The sequence below is a fragment of the Silurus meridionalis genome, chromosome 17 (assembly GCF_014805685.1).
Source record: "Silurus meridionalis isolate SWU-2019-XX chromosome 17, ASM1480568v1, whole genome shotgun sequence".
Classification (NCBI taxonomy): Eukaryota; Metazoa; Chordata; class Actinopteri; order Siluriformes; family Siluridae; genus Silurus; species Silurus meridionalis.
This window is the reverse complement of record NC_060900.1, coordinates 6,420,661-6,436,125: the sequence shown is the minus strand read 5'-3', so window position 1 is coordinate 6,436,125 and position 15,465 is coordinate 6,420,661. Positions and strand designations below refer to the sequence as shown.

The following is a 15,465-nucleotide window of genomic DNA, read 5'->3' as shown; positions in this document are numbered from 1 at the left end:
CTACATTTCAGCTGTTTGTATAATCCTCTGTCAATAAAAACACTTTTTGTAGATTATATCTACTACAAAATTTCCCCTCTTTGCATTACACTATCAAACTTTTCCATTATCATAAGTACAATGATGTGAACATTTTACTAAAAAATTTTCATACCTATAAAAATCAGGAAGAAACAAAAGCTACAAGTCTTTCCACCAGGACAAGCACTTTATTAACCGTCTTTTGAGAGCGACTGTTGCCCCCTATTGGTGTGGCGGTGTGATGCCGCCATCGTAAGTGCTGGAATTGATCCTGGAAGCCACGCCTCTCTTATGACGTTTACACCCCTGATTAGTGCAGCAATCTTCTGCAACGAACCAATGAATGGAAACGGCACATGAAGGCGCCTGACGGCAAATTACCATGACGACCATTACCAAAACAAATAAACACAAATACACACATACACACACCGCACACACACGCACACACAAATACACTGCGACCACAAAGATTTCCCTACATTAATATTTGTTTTTGTGATTTATTTCTCCACTTTTCCTCTTTAGACAATGGTAAGTTATAACCACATACTTAGAAAAACTGTTATAATTCTCAGTAGGTTAAGTAGCCTCTTATGTCCTTGGGACCACTAAATACTTGTTAATGACGATTTAGCATAGCATGCTAGCTGTAGTAGTTTACGTGAAAATTTTCATGTTTGATTTAAACAGTTCTCAGATCTCAAAGTGTCTTTCATTCCCTGAAGAGCTGAGCATCTTTAAAACCAACTTTGTTTCTTTGTTCAGGCTCTTTTTCAAAAATCCACTCTTGAGAATCGTTCATGGGGTGATCTCATGGACGAATTGGACAATGAGATGGAGAATCTCCAACCTTTCTGCATATATGTAAGACTTTAAGCTTCTTTATAAGTTGCAAATGCATTAAACAAATCATTTTTTTGTTGTGTTTCTAACAATCTAATTCTCTCTCTAAACCAGGATCCCTGGAGCATGAATACAATCAGCCAGGTGGAGGAGCAGAAGGTTGAGGAGCAGCAGGTGGACAAGCAGATGGTGAAGGAAAAGAAGGTGGAGAAACAAAAAGAACAGGCTGAAGTCCAGCAGCAGCCTGCTCGCACAAATAAACCCCCTAAAGAACGCCTCAGCAAGAACACCAAGGTAGAGGAGAAAAATCTGTTTGCATGTTGTTTGTTTTGAAATGTAGCCAATTATTTCTAATTTTGGAGACTTTAGAGAATTTGAGAAAATGTATAACTGTGTGTAGATAATCAGGTAAATTATGATTTATGAATCAGACATTGTTTAAGGTGTTTATGTCTCACCATAAATCTGATTATCCTGAATCACACAGAAAAACTTGCTTAAAAGTCCAATACTGAATTTTTATTTTGTACAGCTGTGGTTTGCTGTTTTTTATTAAGCCAAGACAAGTCATTAACACACTGGATGTTGTTGTTTTGTAGTCAGTTACACTGCTGCTGAGAAATCTGGACTGCACTGTGGATGACAGGAACCTTTATGAAGTGTTCCTGAGATTTGGGACTGTTCTCAATGCACAGGTCATTTATAACTACTAATCTTTTTTCTGATTGTGGAGAGCTCTGATATCGCTAACCTCTAATACTTTTGATGCGCATTCTTTGCTTTCTGTTTCTGCTTGCGTTCCCATACAGGTCAATATGGAGAACGGGCGATCAAAAGGCATTGGGTATGTGACATTTTCATCTCCCGACGAGGCTCGAGCAGCCATCGTGAAGATGAACGGCAGGGTGCTGGGCAGCAGGCCGGTGTACGTAAGTCCCTCTCAGACCACCCAGGGACGAAGTCACGGCATGAAGGTGGAAACCATCTCGCCTTCGAAACCCTGCCCAGACCCCAGACCCAATGCCAACAAGAACATCCATCCACAGAGTGAGTCAAAGCTGTTGATTAGTTTTGTGTTAAATGCAATTTAAGATTAAAAACAGAAGCATACTATTAATGTTAGCAAGTCTTACCTACTGATTGGATGCTAAAATGAGATGATTGGCTGCATCTACAGATTCAGTTCCAGATCTTGGAAAAAAAATCAGCAGCAGTGGAACAGGCAGTCCACACCGCAGCCCCTCGGACTGGACACCCAGGTACTATTCTGATTCTATTTCTATTCTATATCTGAGACTTTCATGATTTGGATGATGTTTTTGTCAAATCTTTGGTTGCTCACATTTTTGGCCTAATAATCTGTTTAATAACAGTGATTAATCAGTATGTATTATTAAAGTCAACAATGCAAACACCCATATGCACTCAAACACTGGATGCTGACATTGTTCTATTTTCTGTAGGAAGTCGAACTGTTCATAAAGAACCTCGACTACGGTGTGGATCAAAATCAACTGCGTGATTTGTTCTTGCCACATGGAAACCTCACCAGCGCGAAGGTCACTTACGATTACTGATATTTATTCCTTTTCCAATAAAGTGTTTACTTCGCATTAGATCCTCTATTATACCAGAACCAGTGTACACTTGCAGCAAATTCCTGCTATCAGAAAAATACCTTTAAAATATAAGTGCTTCATTGTTTATTCAACAGTGAGACCAGAACGTTGATAATAAAAGAACATAGCTGTTCTGTTTATATTATGGATTACAGGCAGTGCTCGTTATTCCTCATGGTTAGCTACATGAGAGCGGTGTAATGCTCATTTTTTTGCTTTCTGTATCTCTACACTGACTTCTACAGGTGGTACTACACAATGGACGGTCCAAGGGCATTGGATTCGTCCGATTTTCCTCTCTTGATGAAGCCAATAATGCCATCAGAGAGTTAAATGGAAAGCTGGTGAGCGGGAGGCCACTGTGCATCACTATGGCTAAACAGTGGACAGGGGGCAGCCGTCCCATCAAGCCCTACCTTCATCCATCCAGAAACATGCAGTGGTTCCATCCACAGCGTAAGTCATACTGTCCTCATAATGTCCTACAAAATGAACACTAGTAAATACACACTGTGTATCTGACAAACACACACATTATGCAAAGTAACAAATCTCTGTTTTTCTCTTTCAGGTCATCGCTCTGTTGGACTGTTCTCCTAAATTAATTTAAAACAGTTTTGTTTTTCATTTAAATAAATATTTTTTTTAATTTTAAAGAAATTGTCAGAATCTTTTTTACTGTAAATAAATGTGTTAATAACCAACTACGATGAAGCTGCTTCATTATTTATCATCATAAAATTCCCTCTTAATACATGATAACTTGTTTTAGAAATGAAAGAGACACCGCTGTGAAAAGAGAATAGTAATAACAGTTGATTTAAATGTAAAAACATCTGCATGTGATCAAATGAAGTACAACAAAACTCCTGTGCTGTATCATCTGCATGGCTGCAAATATAAAACCTGGTGTGAATCCTTTTCAGGCTGAAGAGATGCCATTGGTTGAAAGCCAAAGTTCCTCAAATTGTTCTAAAAATAATAGTACGAAAAAACAGCGAAGAATATCATATGTAACCAGGTGGAATTAGAAAAAACACATCAACAGAATAAACTTTTCTCATTTTGGAGTTTCATTCAGACTGCTGTTTTTGTAAGAAATTACAGTGGTCGATTATATAGTTACTACTTTTTCTTAAGTAATTAAGGCAATTATTTTACAGAGAAATCCAAAATACCAAATTGGTTGCTTGAGACATATATAATAACGTACGTGTACAAACTTGGAGATTTTTTTAAATTAACTTAACAAAACAAGTCAACATAAACTATAGCATGCTTGTGTAGAGAGTAAAACGCACTGACATCCAAGCGTTCATAAACACTAAACTGTTGGTTACTTTAAAACTAACCTTTATCTTGGATATCACAGGGTTTATGTATGTGGATATTTGATCTGTTATCTGGTTGCACATGTCATATTTATTGCCATAGAAAAGCTGTTGCTATCAAACATTGTTTACTTAATCAACTGATTCAGTGTAATGGTGAAGGAATAGATCAAATAGGCCAATTGATGGAAGGTTTGTGAAGAAATTTTTTGCTCCCTTGTAACAGTATTTTTAAGTATTTTTAAAATGCAAAAATACAGTAGTTTACATTCATAAATGGTGTGGCTGCTGTCTTTATTAGTTTATTTTGATACTCTTAAAGTTAGGGTATTTGGTATTTTATTTTAAAATACATTTTGTCGTATCTTTGCCCAAACCTGCTGACAGCCATGTGATCAGGAAACAGTAAAAATCCTAATTATAAAACACAATAATATTTATATATTTTTATCTATATGGGCTCTAATCCAAACCCGTTCCAGCATGACCATGTACACCCCTGTACACAAAGCAAGCTCCACTAAAGCTCGCATACAGCGCGTATTTCTGTTCGACCGTTTTTATTATAAATATAAATAAATAAAAATGAGACGATATTAAAACCTTCAGCCATCATGCCTGACATGTGCTGAGTAAATGGTCTACAACCAAGCAAATCATCAAAAAATAATAATGAAAGCGTGCAGATGTAAAATTTACTGAGTTTAAAGTTGTTGTCTTAGGTCATCATGAATAAACAGTGAACCAGTAAATTTGAAACAACCAAACAATTCAATGAACATAGAAGGTGTATGGTGTAAGAAGGTGCATCTGCTGAGACATGGTAAATACACGATGGCACATTGCTTATGCTGTCTTTTTTCTCTTTGATTTCACGAACCTGTCCTGAAAAACGTAGTGTGTCCTGAAATAACCTCCAATGAGAACGGGATAAATGCTGTCGGAGTGTTACAAACATGTTTTTACACTTGAAGCTTAAGATGTTATTTCAAGAATCTTAAATGCTTATTGGACAAACTCATTGAAGTTGTTAATGATCAGCATCCGTATTAGGAGCTGTGAGCGCTGAGGCCCTGCTTAAGCAGTTTTTCCACAAAGGTTTTTCATCAAAGCAGAATGTAAGAAGGTTTCATTTGGTTGCTTGATTTTAACTTGACAAGTATCACAGGCAATAAAGGCTGTAGAGACAATTGGGAACATATAGATTTGCATATATTTATATATTTTTTTATTTTTAAGGGAACAGCTTGAAGATGCTGGGGATTGAACCCAGGACCTCAAAAATGTAAAGCATGTGCTTTATCACTGAGTTACATACCTGGTTGAAGGTGTTCATCCCAGGATCTCACACTTGCAAAATTACATCTCAAAACACACTGGCAGCAATTTGAGTTTTGCCTGGAGAAAGCAAAGGCAATACAAAGAAAATGTTTCAAGTTGATTAGAAATTTGATGGAACTGCCCAAGATCAAAGTGAAAATAGCAGAAGGATACACCAAACAGGCACGAACGGGAATTGAACCCGTGATCTTCGGTTTACAAGACCGACGCCTTGCCACTTGGCCATCATGCCTTTTGACACAGTGCAACCATGACATTCAACAAAACAACTCAATATAAACTAAAGTGTGCTTGCGTCGAGAGTAAAACCCACTGACATCCAAGCGTTCATAAACACTAAACTGTTGGTTACTTTAAAACTAAACTTTATCTTGGAGATCACAGGGATTATGTATGTGAATATTTGATCTGTTATCTGGTTGCATATGTCATATTTATTGCATTTATTGGCAAAGAATATTGAAAATAATAATCTTCTATGCACTGGGTGACGTTTGTCATAGCAGAAGGGTGATTAGTATTAGATACATTTATCATCGAAAAATCCTGGGGTTCAGCTCCGTAGGGTCGCCCTATGCGAGAGTTTACAGAGTAGGATATCGTCGCTTAACTTAACACATAAATTTATATTAATTTAGACATATTCTGCTATTTATTGTCCAAAAATTAATAAGCATGCATTATAATGTAAATACACTTTTACTTCTTTTTAAAAATTTGCTGTGTATATATTCAAGGTCTATACATTTTACTATGCTGCAGAAAACTGAGCAGAGCAAATTTAACTTCATACAGTGGATAAAGTCTCCAATCTTAATCATAACCTACGGAGATTTATGCTCATCAGGGTCACTTTAAAGACTAATAAAAAAATGAACAAATCGATGATGAACGACCATCACTAACACACCAAAAGCATACACTGGGAGCCGGAACTCTGTAACCCTCTTAAACCAACATGGATGACAGATTCGACACTTCAATAAAATCAAACATCTCTTTTACACATCAGTGAGAATAAATCCTGCTGAAAACATACAGATTAATCTACATTCCAGAGCCAAAAAGAGTCTGAACAAAGAAACAGAGTTGGCTTTAAAGATGCTCAGATCTCAGTGTCTTTCAGCACCTGAAGAGCTGAGCATCTTTAAAGCCAACTGTTTCTTTGTTCAGGCCCTTTTTTAGAAATCCTCTCTTGAGAATCGTTCATGGGGTGATATCATGGACGAATTAGACAATGAGATGGAGAATCTCCAACCTTTCTGCATATATGTAAGACTTTAAGCTTCTTTATAAGTTGGAAATGCATTAAACAAATCATTTTTCTGTTGTTTCTAATGATCTAATTCTCTCTCTAAACCAGGATCCCTGAAACATGAATACATTCAGCCAGGTGGAGGAGCAGAAGGTGGAAGAGCAGATCCCAATGGAGATGGAGGTAGAAGAGCAGATTGTTGAGGAGCGGAAGGTGGACAAGCAGATGGTAAAGGGAAAGAAGGTGGAGGAACAAAAAGAACAGGCTGAAGTCCAGCAGCAGCCTTTTTGCACAAATAAACCCCCTAAAGAACGCCTCAGCAAGAACACCAAGGTAGAGGAGAAAAATCTGTTTGCATGTTGTTTGTTTTGAAATGTAGCCAATTATTTCGGATTTTGGAGACTTTAGAGAATTTGAGAAAATGTATAACTGTGTGTAGATAATCAGGTAAATTATGATTTATGAATCAGACATTGTTTAAGGTGTTTATCCTGTATCACACAGAAAAACTTGCTAAAAAGTCAAATACTGAATTTTTATTTTGTAAAATTAATAATTTTATTAAGCCAAGACAAGTCATTAACACACTGGATGTTATTGTTTTGTAGTCAGTTACACTGCTGCTAAGAAATCTGGACTGCACTGTAGATGGCAGGAACCTTTATGAAGCGTTCCTGAGATTTGGGACTGTCCTCAATGCACAGGTCATTTATAACTACTAATCCTTACATTTGATTTCTTTCCCAATAACTTGGGGTTTCCTCCCCGTACTCAGCTGGTGTATTTTCTGATTGTGGAGAGCTCTGATATTGCTAACCTCTAACACTTTTGATGCGCATTCTTTGTTTACTGTTTCTGATAGTGTTCCCATACAGGTCAAGATGGAGAACGGGTGATCAAAATGCATTGGGTATGTGACGTTTTCATCTCCTGACGAGGCTCGAGCCGCCATCGTGAAGATGAACGGCAGGGTGCTGGGCAGCAGGCCGGTGTATGTAAGTCCCTCTCAGACCACCCAGGGACGAAGTCACTTCAAGAAGGTGGAAACCATCTCGTCTTCGAAACCCTGCCCAGACCCCAGACCCAATGCCAACAAGAACATCCATCCACAGAGTGAGTCAATGCTGTTCGATTAGTTTTGTGTTAAATGCAATTTAAGATTAAAAACAGAAGCATACTATTAATGTTAGCAAGTCTTACCTACTGATTGGATGCTAAAATGAGATGATTGGCTGCATCTACAGATTCAGTTCCAGATCTTGGAAAAACAAATCAGCAGCAGTGGAACAGGCAGTCCACACCGCAGCCCCTCGGACTGGACACCCAGGTACTATTCTGATTCTTTTTCCAGTGTATTTTATAGAGACTTTCATGAAATTTGGATGATCTTTGTTTGGTCACATTTTTGGCTTAATAATTGGTTTGTAATAATGACTAATAATAACTGAGTGATTGATCAGTATGTATTATTAAAGTCAACAATGCAAACACCCATATGCACTCAAACACTGGATGCTGACATTGTTCTATTTTCTGTAGGAAGTCGAACTGTTCGTAAAGAACCTCGACTACGGTGTGGATCAAAATCGACTGCGTGATTTGTTCTTGCCACATGGAAACCTCACCAGCGTGAAGGTCACTTACAATTACTGATATTTATTCCTTTTCCAATAAAGTGTTTACTTAGAATTAGATCCTCTATTATATAAGATCACTTGCAGTTGTCTGCTGTCAAAAAATTACCTTTGAAAAAAGTGCTTAATTGTTCATTTAACAGTGAGACCAGAATGTTGATAATAAAAGAACATAGCTGTTTTGTTTATATTATGGGTTACAGACAGTGCTTGTTATTATTCATAATTAGCTACATGACTGAGTGGTGTAATAATATTTTTTTTGCTTTCTGTATCTCTACACTGACTCCTACAGGATGGACGATCTAAGGGCATTGGATTTGTCTGATATTCCTCTCGGGATGAAGCCAATAATGACATTTAGCACCGAGTTCTCACACAGAGTCTTCTAAGGTCAACAGACCAATTGCTGCACAGGTTAAGAGAGAACTGCTTTGTTTATCAGCCACAGTGGAGTCACGAGAGCAGAACCAGTCTGATGAATAGAGCAGTCGCTGGACCCAAATACTTCGACTCCCCGATTTTGGAAAGCTTCAGGCTTGGTATCAGGAGCTGCTGATTAGGTGCAAAAGGATGTTTTGGCTTGTCTGTGGGCAGAGGAAGAGTTACTGAGACATTAGAACGAGACATGGTAGAACGAGAATGTCATCTGCAGAGGTGGCAAAAGTACACACGTCCTTCACTTAAGTAGAAGTACAGATACTAATGTTTTAAAATAATCAATAATCGAAGTACTGACTACTTTTTTTACTCAAGTTAAAGACGTTTGGGCTCTGACATGTACTTAGGTAAAAAGTAGCCTTTACTACTATACGTTTTAATGTCACGCTGGTAACTGGACATCATGTCATATTAATATTAGGGCTGTCAATCGATTAAAATATTTAATCGCATGATTTCCATGAGTTAACTCACGATTAATCACAACTTCTAAAAGTAGACTTCGCAAGATTTCTAGTCATATATTTATTATGTCTGTGAGGCAAATATTCTCTGAGATTCAGGTTGTTATATTTGTGCATCTGTGAAGTGGAGAGAGACGACAGAAACGCACCCTGTCTGTTTTCTTTACTTTACAAAAGCACAGCGTTGTTTTGTTATTAAGAGTGTGCACAAATGAAAGTAGACCCTTACAGATCCAAATGACTTATTGCTCTTATCTGTACAATCTAAAAAGACAGAGTAAAGTTCGTTTTGGCGTCATGAGGAAAGAAATGCCACAAAATGCCCCAGCGCGTTTGTCGACCCCAGAAGGTAAATTGTCGGATGTGTAAATCATGGCGGATTTTGATGCTGATTTGAGACTTGGTGCACCACTAAAACCATTGTTTTCTGATCACAAATAATTTTTTCTGTGGAGTTTATTTGTTTATTATTTCTGAGTAAAGAAATGTGTGTTGTGCTGAAGGTTTTATTTTCGCCTCTTATATAATTATTTATTTATTTATTTTAATAAAAATGATCAAACAAATGCACGCTGCATTAATTGCAAGTTAATAAAACCAGTGACGGTCAAATTCATTTGCATTTTAACAGCCTTAAATAATATATTAATACAAAATGAATGAAAAAAAATTTGTTACCTAATAAATGTATCCAGGCTGAACATCCACCATATAGAGCATAAGCAGAGAAAAGATGATCAGGAATGTCTCTGTTCTCAGTCATGTTTACATCACTGACTTCCTCTGTCATACCCACGTTACCCCCATACTTCTTGTTGCCTTCTGACAGCTTCGTAAACTAGCCTACGTCTGTGGTGTGACAACCAGGAAATGATACACCAGTAAATTGAAAAAGCTGCGTAATGACAGGAAATCAGTTGGTGGGCTGTAAACGACATACAATGAGAAGAAAAGCCACATTTCACCAAATAGATTGAAACTAAAGTAATAAACCTGTTTTGAAAATGTAAGAAGTAGAATGTACAGATATTCATGTAAAAATGTAATGAGTGAAAGTAAAACGCTGTCTGAAAAATAAAAGTTGGAGTAAAGTACTGATACCAGAAATATCCATTTAAGTACAGACACAAAGTATTTGTACTTTGTTACTTCCCACCTCTGGTCATCTGCGTATTTGTGGATGAAGGTTGTTTCTGGCGGGCGGAAATCAGCAAAGGTTTTGTGCACTACAGCGGAGAACACGGCTGGCAGGTCAACAAAGCTCTGAGGAAGACGGGACCAGGTAAATTGGCGTCACCTATAAGTAAATGTAAAAAGCGACTGAGTCTCTGAGACCTGAGAGACACTGAAAAAAGCAGAACACGGATCAAATACAATACAAAATTATCTGTAAACTGCTGGAATTAATAATGGTAGCTACTGTACATCAGGTACCAACTAGCTAAAAGAATATCTTATTAATCTCTTAAATCTTGTTAGTCTTCACAATTTTTATGCCTTCAGTACTGGATTTATCGGTGTGTTATGAGGTGAATGTGTCGATCAAAATAGATCAAAATTGTGTGTGTGTGTGTGTGTGTGTGTGTGTGTGTGTGTGTGTGTGTGTGTGTGTGCGTGTGTGCGTGTGTGTGAGTTCAGTTTTGTGTTGAGAAGCCTGATGGCTTGAGAAAAGAAACTGTTACAGTTTTGATATGATGGCCCTAATGCTTCGGAACCACTTCCCTGATGGCAGAAGGGTGAAGAGTGTGTGTGAGGGGTGTGTGGGGTCATCTACAATGCTGTTGGCTTTGCGGACACAGCATGGTGTAAATGTCCATGATAGAAGGGAGAGAGATTTTGATGATCTTCTCAGCCGTCCTCACTTTCCTTTGTAGGGTTTTGCCATACGAGATGGTGCAGTTCTCAAACCAGGCAGTAATGCAGCTGCTCAAGATGCTCTCAATGGTCCCTCTGTAGAACATGGTCAGGATGGGAGGAGGGCTTTCCTTAGCCTTCTCAGGAAGAAGAGATGGAGCTGATGTTGAGTGACCAGGTGAGGTTATCCGCCAAATAAACACCAAGGAATTTGGTGCTCTTGACGATCTCCACGGAGGATCCAGAGACAGGTTGTAAGGACACCTTGAAAGGAACCAAACTCAAGGTGGCACCAAATGTCCATTAATTAAAGCTAAATGATGTGTGCAGTAGTTGTGATCAAATGCAACCTGAGTCCGTGTAGCAGACTGTTGACATTAAGTACAGTCCAAATCCATCCTAAAAGCTACTTAAAGTGGGGTGACAGGGAGAGAAAGATATGGACTATTAGGAATCCTTATTGTTGTATAATAGTTAGGGACACTGTGCAGTGGGGGACTCTGGCAAGACCTGCTATGGCGGCATAACTAAAAGGGAAAGCCAGAACCAAACACAGACATGAGGGATCTCTGGGATAAGAGACCACACCACCGTCAACAAACCTAAATGAACGCGTGAGAGTGAGGGGACGACAGCATCCAACATCCCAGTTCACCGAACACTCTATATCCATGTTCTCCAGATCTGCTCCTGAAACAAAGAAAAACATAGCAATAAAAGACATGACTAAATAAATATGTTTTAAGCCTCAACTTAAACACTGAGACTGTGTCCGTGTCCCAAACACTAATTGGAAGGCTGTTCCATAGTTGTGGGGCTTAATAAGCAAAAGATCTGCCCCCTGCTGTAGTCTTCATTATTTGAGGTATCACCCAGACAATAAAGCGTTACAGTAGTTGAATCTAGATGTAACAAAAGCATGAACTAGTTTTTCTGCATCCTGTAAAGACATCATATTTCTAATTTTTGCAATATTTCTAAGGTGAAAGAAGGTTATCCTGGTAATGTTATTCACATGAAAGGAGAGTCAATACTTCTCGCTCCATGTGGTCCTTGTAAAAGTACTTCCGTCTTATAAGAGTTGAGCAGAAGAAAGTTAAGCATCCACTGTCTAATGTCCTTTACATTTTAACATTTTTAAGCTGATCTCTCTCATATAGCTTTGTTGAAAAATTCAACTGTGTATCATCAACATAGCAATGAAAGCCAATACCATGTTTACATATAATTTCACCCTGAGGCAGCTTATATAAAGAGAAAAGTAGTGGGCATAAAACAGATCCATGCAGAACAACAAACTTTACCTCAAAAAGCGTAGAGAACTCAGCATTTTCATCAACAAACTGATTATACAAACTGATTATTCCAACAACATTTTCTAGTCTCGCAAGGAGGCTATTAGTGGTGTCAAAATTTGCACTAAGGTCCAGCAAAACAAGTAAGGAGACACAACCCTGATCAGAGGCCAATAGCAGGTCATTCATCACTTTAACCAGCACTGACTCTGTGCTATAACTCGGGAGATAATGAAGTGCAGAAAGGTGTTCAGACAGAGAAGATGTAAAAAAAAAAAAAAAAAAAAAAAAAAAACGTTAATTGAAATATCAAAGCATCTATTCAACGATGCAACTTTCCCATGGCCGGGCAACACTTCCACGTCCTACCAGGGACAAAAAGGTACAAATGGCTAACATCCAAATACAATAGAAATCACACTAGTGCCACCTCGTGGTGAAAATACCCAACTACCTTTTATCTGCAAAAAACAACTTGTACTACATTCAATTAAATATTTTTAGCAGCTCCAGGCAAATATTATTTAGTGAGAAAGAGGCTAAAAATGATTTTTTTTTTTTTTTGGGTCATAAAGGTTGCAGAACTCTGGTTCAGAAGAAGTAAAAATGTTCACAGACTCTGACATGAGGGTTGCTGTGCACAGAGCAAATTCTATTCTCTAAATCAATTTCTGAAACAATTCTACAATTAACACATCGATTTAAACATCTGACAAATGGAGACCAAAATTTCACTAAATCTGAAACCCTTCCAGAACAGATTTCACACCAAAAGAAATATCTTAGTTTTCATTTTATTTCAAACATTTCATTTATTTGAAGAATCGAGAGGTAAACGACTCAATTCTGTGTTCTGTACATAACTTACAGAGATTTAAGCGATGCTCATCAGAGTCACATTAAAAACTAATAAAAAAAAAAGATCAAATTGATGATGAACGACCATCACTAACACACCAAAAGCACGAGCTGAACTGAAAATGGAGCATACGCTGGGAGCCGTAACTCTGTAGCCCTCTTAAACCAACATGGATGACAGATTCGACACTTCCATAAAATCAAACATCTCTTTTACACATCAGTGAGAATAAATCCTGCTGAAAACATACAGATTAATCTACATTTCAGCTGTTTGTATAATCCTCTGTCAATTAAAACACTTTTTGTAGATTAAATCTACTACAAAATTTCACCTCTTTGCATTACACTATTAAACTTTTCCATTAACATAAGTACAATGATGTGAACATTTTACTAAAATATTTTCATACCTATAAAAATCAGGAAGAAACAAAAGCTACAAGTCTTTCCACAGGGACAAGCACTTTATTAACCGTCTTTTGAGAGCGCCTGTTGCCCCCTATTGGTGTGGCGGTGTGATGCCGCCATCGTAAGTGCTGGAATTGATCCTGGAAGCCACGCCTCTCTTATGACGTTTACACCCCTGATTGGTGATTTGGGACTGTCCTCAATGCACAGGTCATTTATAACTACTAATCCTTACATTTGATTTCTTTCCCAATAACTTGGGGTTTCCTCCCCGTACTTAGCTGGTGTATTTTCTGATTGTGGAGAGCTCTAATATTGCTAACCTCTAATACTTTTGATGCGCATTCTTTGCTTTCTGTTTCTGCTCGCGTTCCCGTACAGGTCAAGATGGAGAACGGGCGATCAAAAGGCATTGGGTATGTGACGTTTTCATCTCCCGACGAGGCTCAAGCAGCCATCGTGGAGATGAACGGCAGGGTGCTGGGCAGCAGGCCGGTGTATTTAAGTCCCTCTCAGACCACCCAGGGACGAAGTCACGGCATGAAGGTGGAAACCATCTCGCCTTCGAAACCCTGCCCAGACCCAATGAGAACAAAAACATCCATCCACAGAGTGAGTCAAAGCTGTTGATTAGTTTTGTGATAAATGCAATTTAAGATTAAAAACAGAAGCATACTATTAATGTTAGCAAGTCTTACCTACTGATTGGATTCTAAAATGAGATGATTGGCTGCATCTACAGATTCAGTTCCAGATCTTGGACAAACAAATCAGCAGCAGTGGAACAGGCAGTCCACACCGCAGCCCCTCGGACTGGACACCCAGGTACTATTCTGATTCTTTTTCTATTCTATATCTGAGACTTTCATGATTTGGATGATGTTTTTGTCAAATCTTTGGTTGGTCACTTTTTTGGCCTAATAATCTGTTTAATAACTGAGTGATTGATCAGTATGTATTATTAGAGTCACCAATGCAAACACCCATATGCACTCAAACACTGGATGTTGAATTTGTTCTATTTTCTGTAGGAAGTCGAACTGTTCATAAAGAACCTCGACTACGGTGTGGATCAAAATCGACTGCGTGATTTGTTCTTGCCACATGGAAACCTCACCAGCGCGAAGGTCACTTACAATTACTGATATTTATTCCTTTTCCAATAAAGTGTTTACTTCGCATTAGATCCTCTATTATACCAGAACCAGTGTACACTTGCAGCAAATTCCTGCTATCAGAAAAATACCTTTAAAATATAAGTGCTTCATTGTTTATTCAACAGTGAGACCAGAACGTTGATAATAAAAGAACATAGCTGTTCTGTTTATATTATGGATTACAGGCAGTGCTCGTTATTCCTCATGGTTAGCTACATGAGAGCGGTGTAATGCTCATTTTTTTGCTTTCTGTATCTCTACACTGACTTCTACAGGTGGTACTACACAATGGACGATCCAAGGGCATTGGATTCGTCCGATTTTCCTCTCTTGATGAAGCCAATAATGCCATCAGAGAGTTAAATGGAAAGCTGGTGAGCGGGAGGCCACTATGCATCACTATGGCTAAACAGTGGACAGGGGGCAGCCGTCCCACCAAGCCCTACCTTCATCCGTCCAGAAACATGCAGTGGTTCCATCCACAGCGTAAGTCATACTGTCCTCATAATGTCCTACAAAATGAACACTAGTAAATACACACTGTGTATCTGACAAACACACACATTATGCAAAGTAAAAAATCTCTGTTTTTCTCTTTCAGGTCATCGCTCTGTTGGACTGTTCTCCTAAATTAATTTAAAACAATTTTGTTTTTTATTTAAATAAATATTTTTATATTTTAAAGAAATTGTCAGAATCTTTTTTACTGTAAATAAATGTGTAAATAACCAACTACGATGAAGGTGCTTCATTATTTATCATCATAAAATTCCCTCTTAATACATGATAACTTGTTTTAGAAATGAAAGAGACACCGCTGTGAAAAGAGAATAGTAATAACAGTTGATGTAAATGTAAAAACATCTGCATGTGATCAAATGAAGTACAACAAAACTCCTGTGCTGTATCATCTGCATGGCTGCAAATATAAAACCTGG

The 15,465-nt window shown here is 38.1% G+C and overlaps 1 protein-coding gene and 1 non-coding gene across 4 annotated transcripts; one reads left to right on the top strand and one right to left on the bottom strand.

The window, feature by feature from the left end:
- Positions 1 to 244: 244 nt before the first annotated feature.
- Positions 245 to 15,259, top strand: LOC124400123 (polyadenylate-binding protein 1-A-like). 3 transcript variants are annotated; one of them, XM_046871732.1, is made up of 9 exons: positions 245 to 555; positions 790 to 888; positions 982 to 1,161; positions 1,467 to 1,562; positions 1,677 to 1,914; positions 7,658 to 7,740; positions 7,953 to 8,048; positions 14,803 to 15,013; positions 15,129 to 15,259. In XM_046871732.1, the coding sequence occupies exons 1-9, from the start codon at positions 553 to 555 to the stop codon at positions 15,155 to 15,157; spliced, it is 1,035 nt and encodes a 344-aa protein (XP_046727688.1). In that variant the 5' UTR covers positions 245 to 552; the 3' UTR covers positions 15,158 to 15,259. The 3 variants fall into 3 exon arrangements, with proteins under 3 accessions (XP_046727688.1, XP_046727689.1, XP_046727687.1); XM_046871733.1 differs by lacking the exons at positions 7,658 to 7,740; positions 7,953 to 8,048; positions 14,803 to 15,013; positions 15,129 to 15,259 and adding exons at positions 2,045 to 2,126; positions 2,331 to 2,426; positions 2,732 to 3,011 and having other exon boundaries at positions 1,677 to 1,744; positions 1,840 to 1,914; XM_046871731.1 differs by lacking the exon at positions 15,129 to 15,259 and having other exon boundaries at positions 14,803 to 15,081.
- On the bottom strand, positions 5,319 to 5,390 carry trnat-ugu. Its single transcript has one exon. It is a non-coding gene; the product is annotated as a tRNA-Thr (tRNA).
- Positions 15,260 to 15,465: the final 206 nt, after the last annotated feature.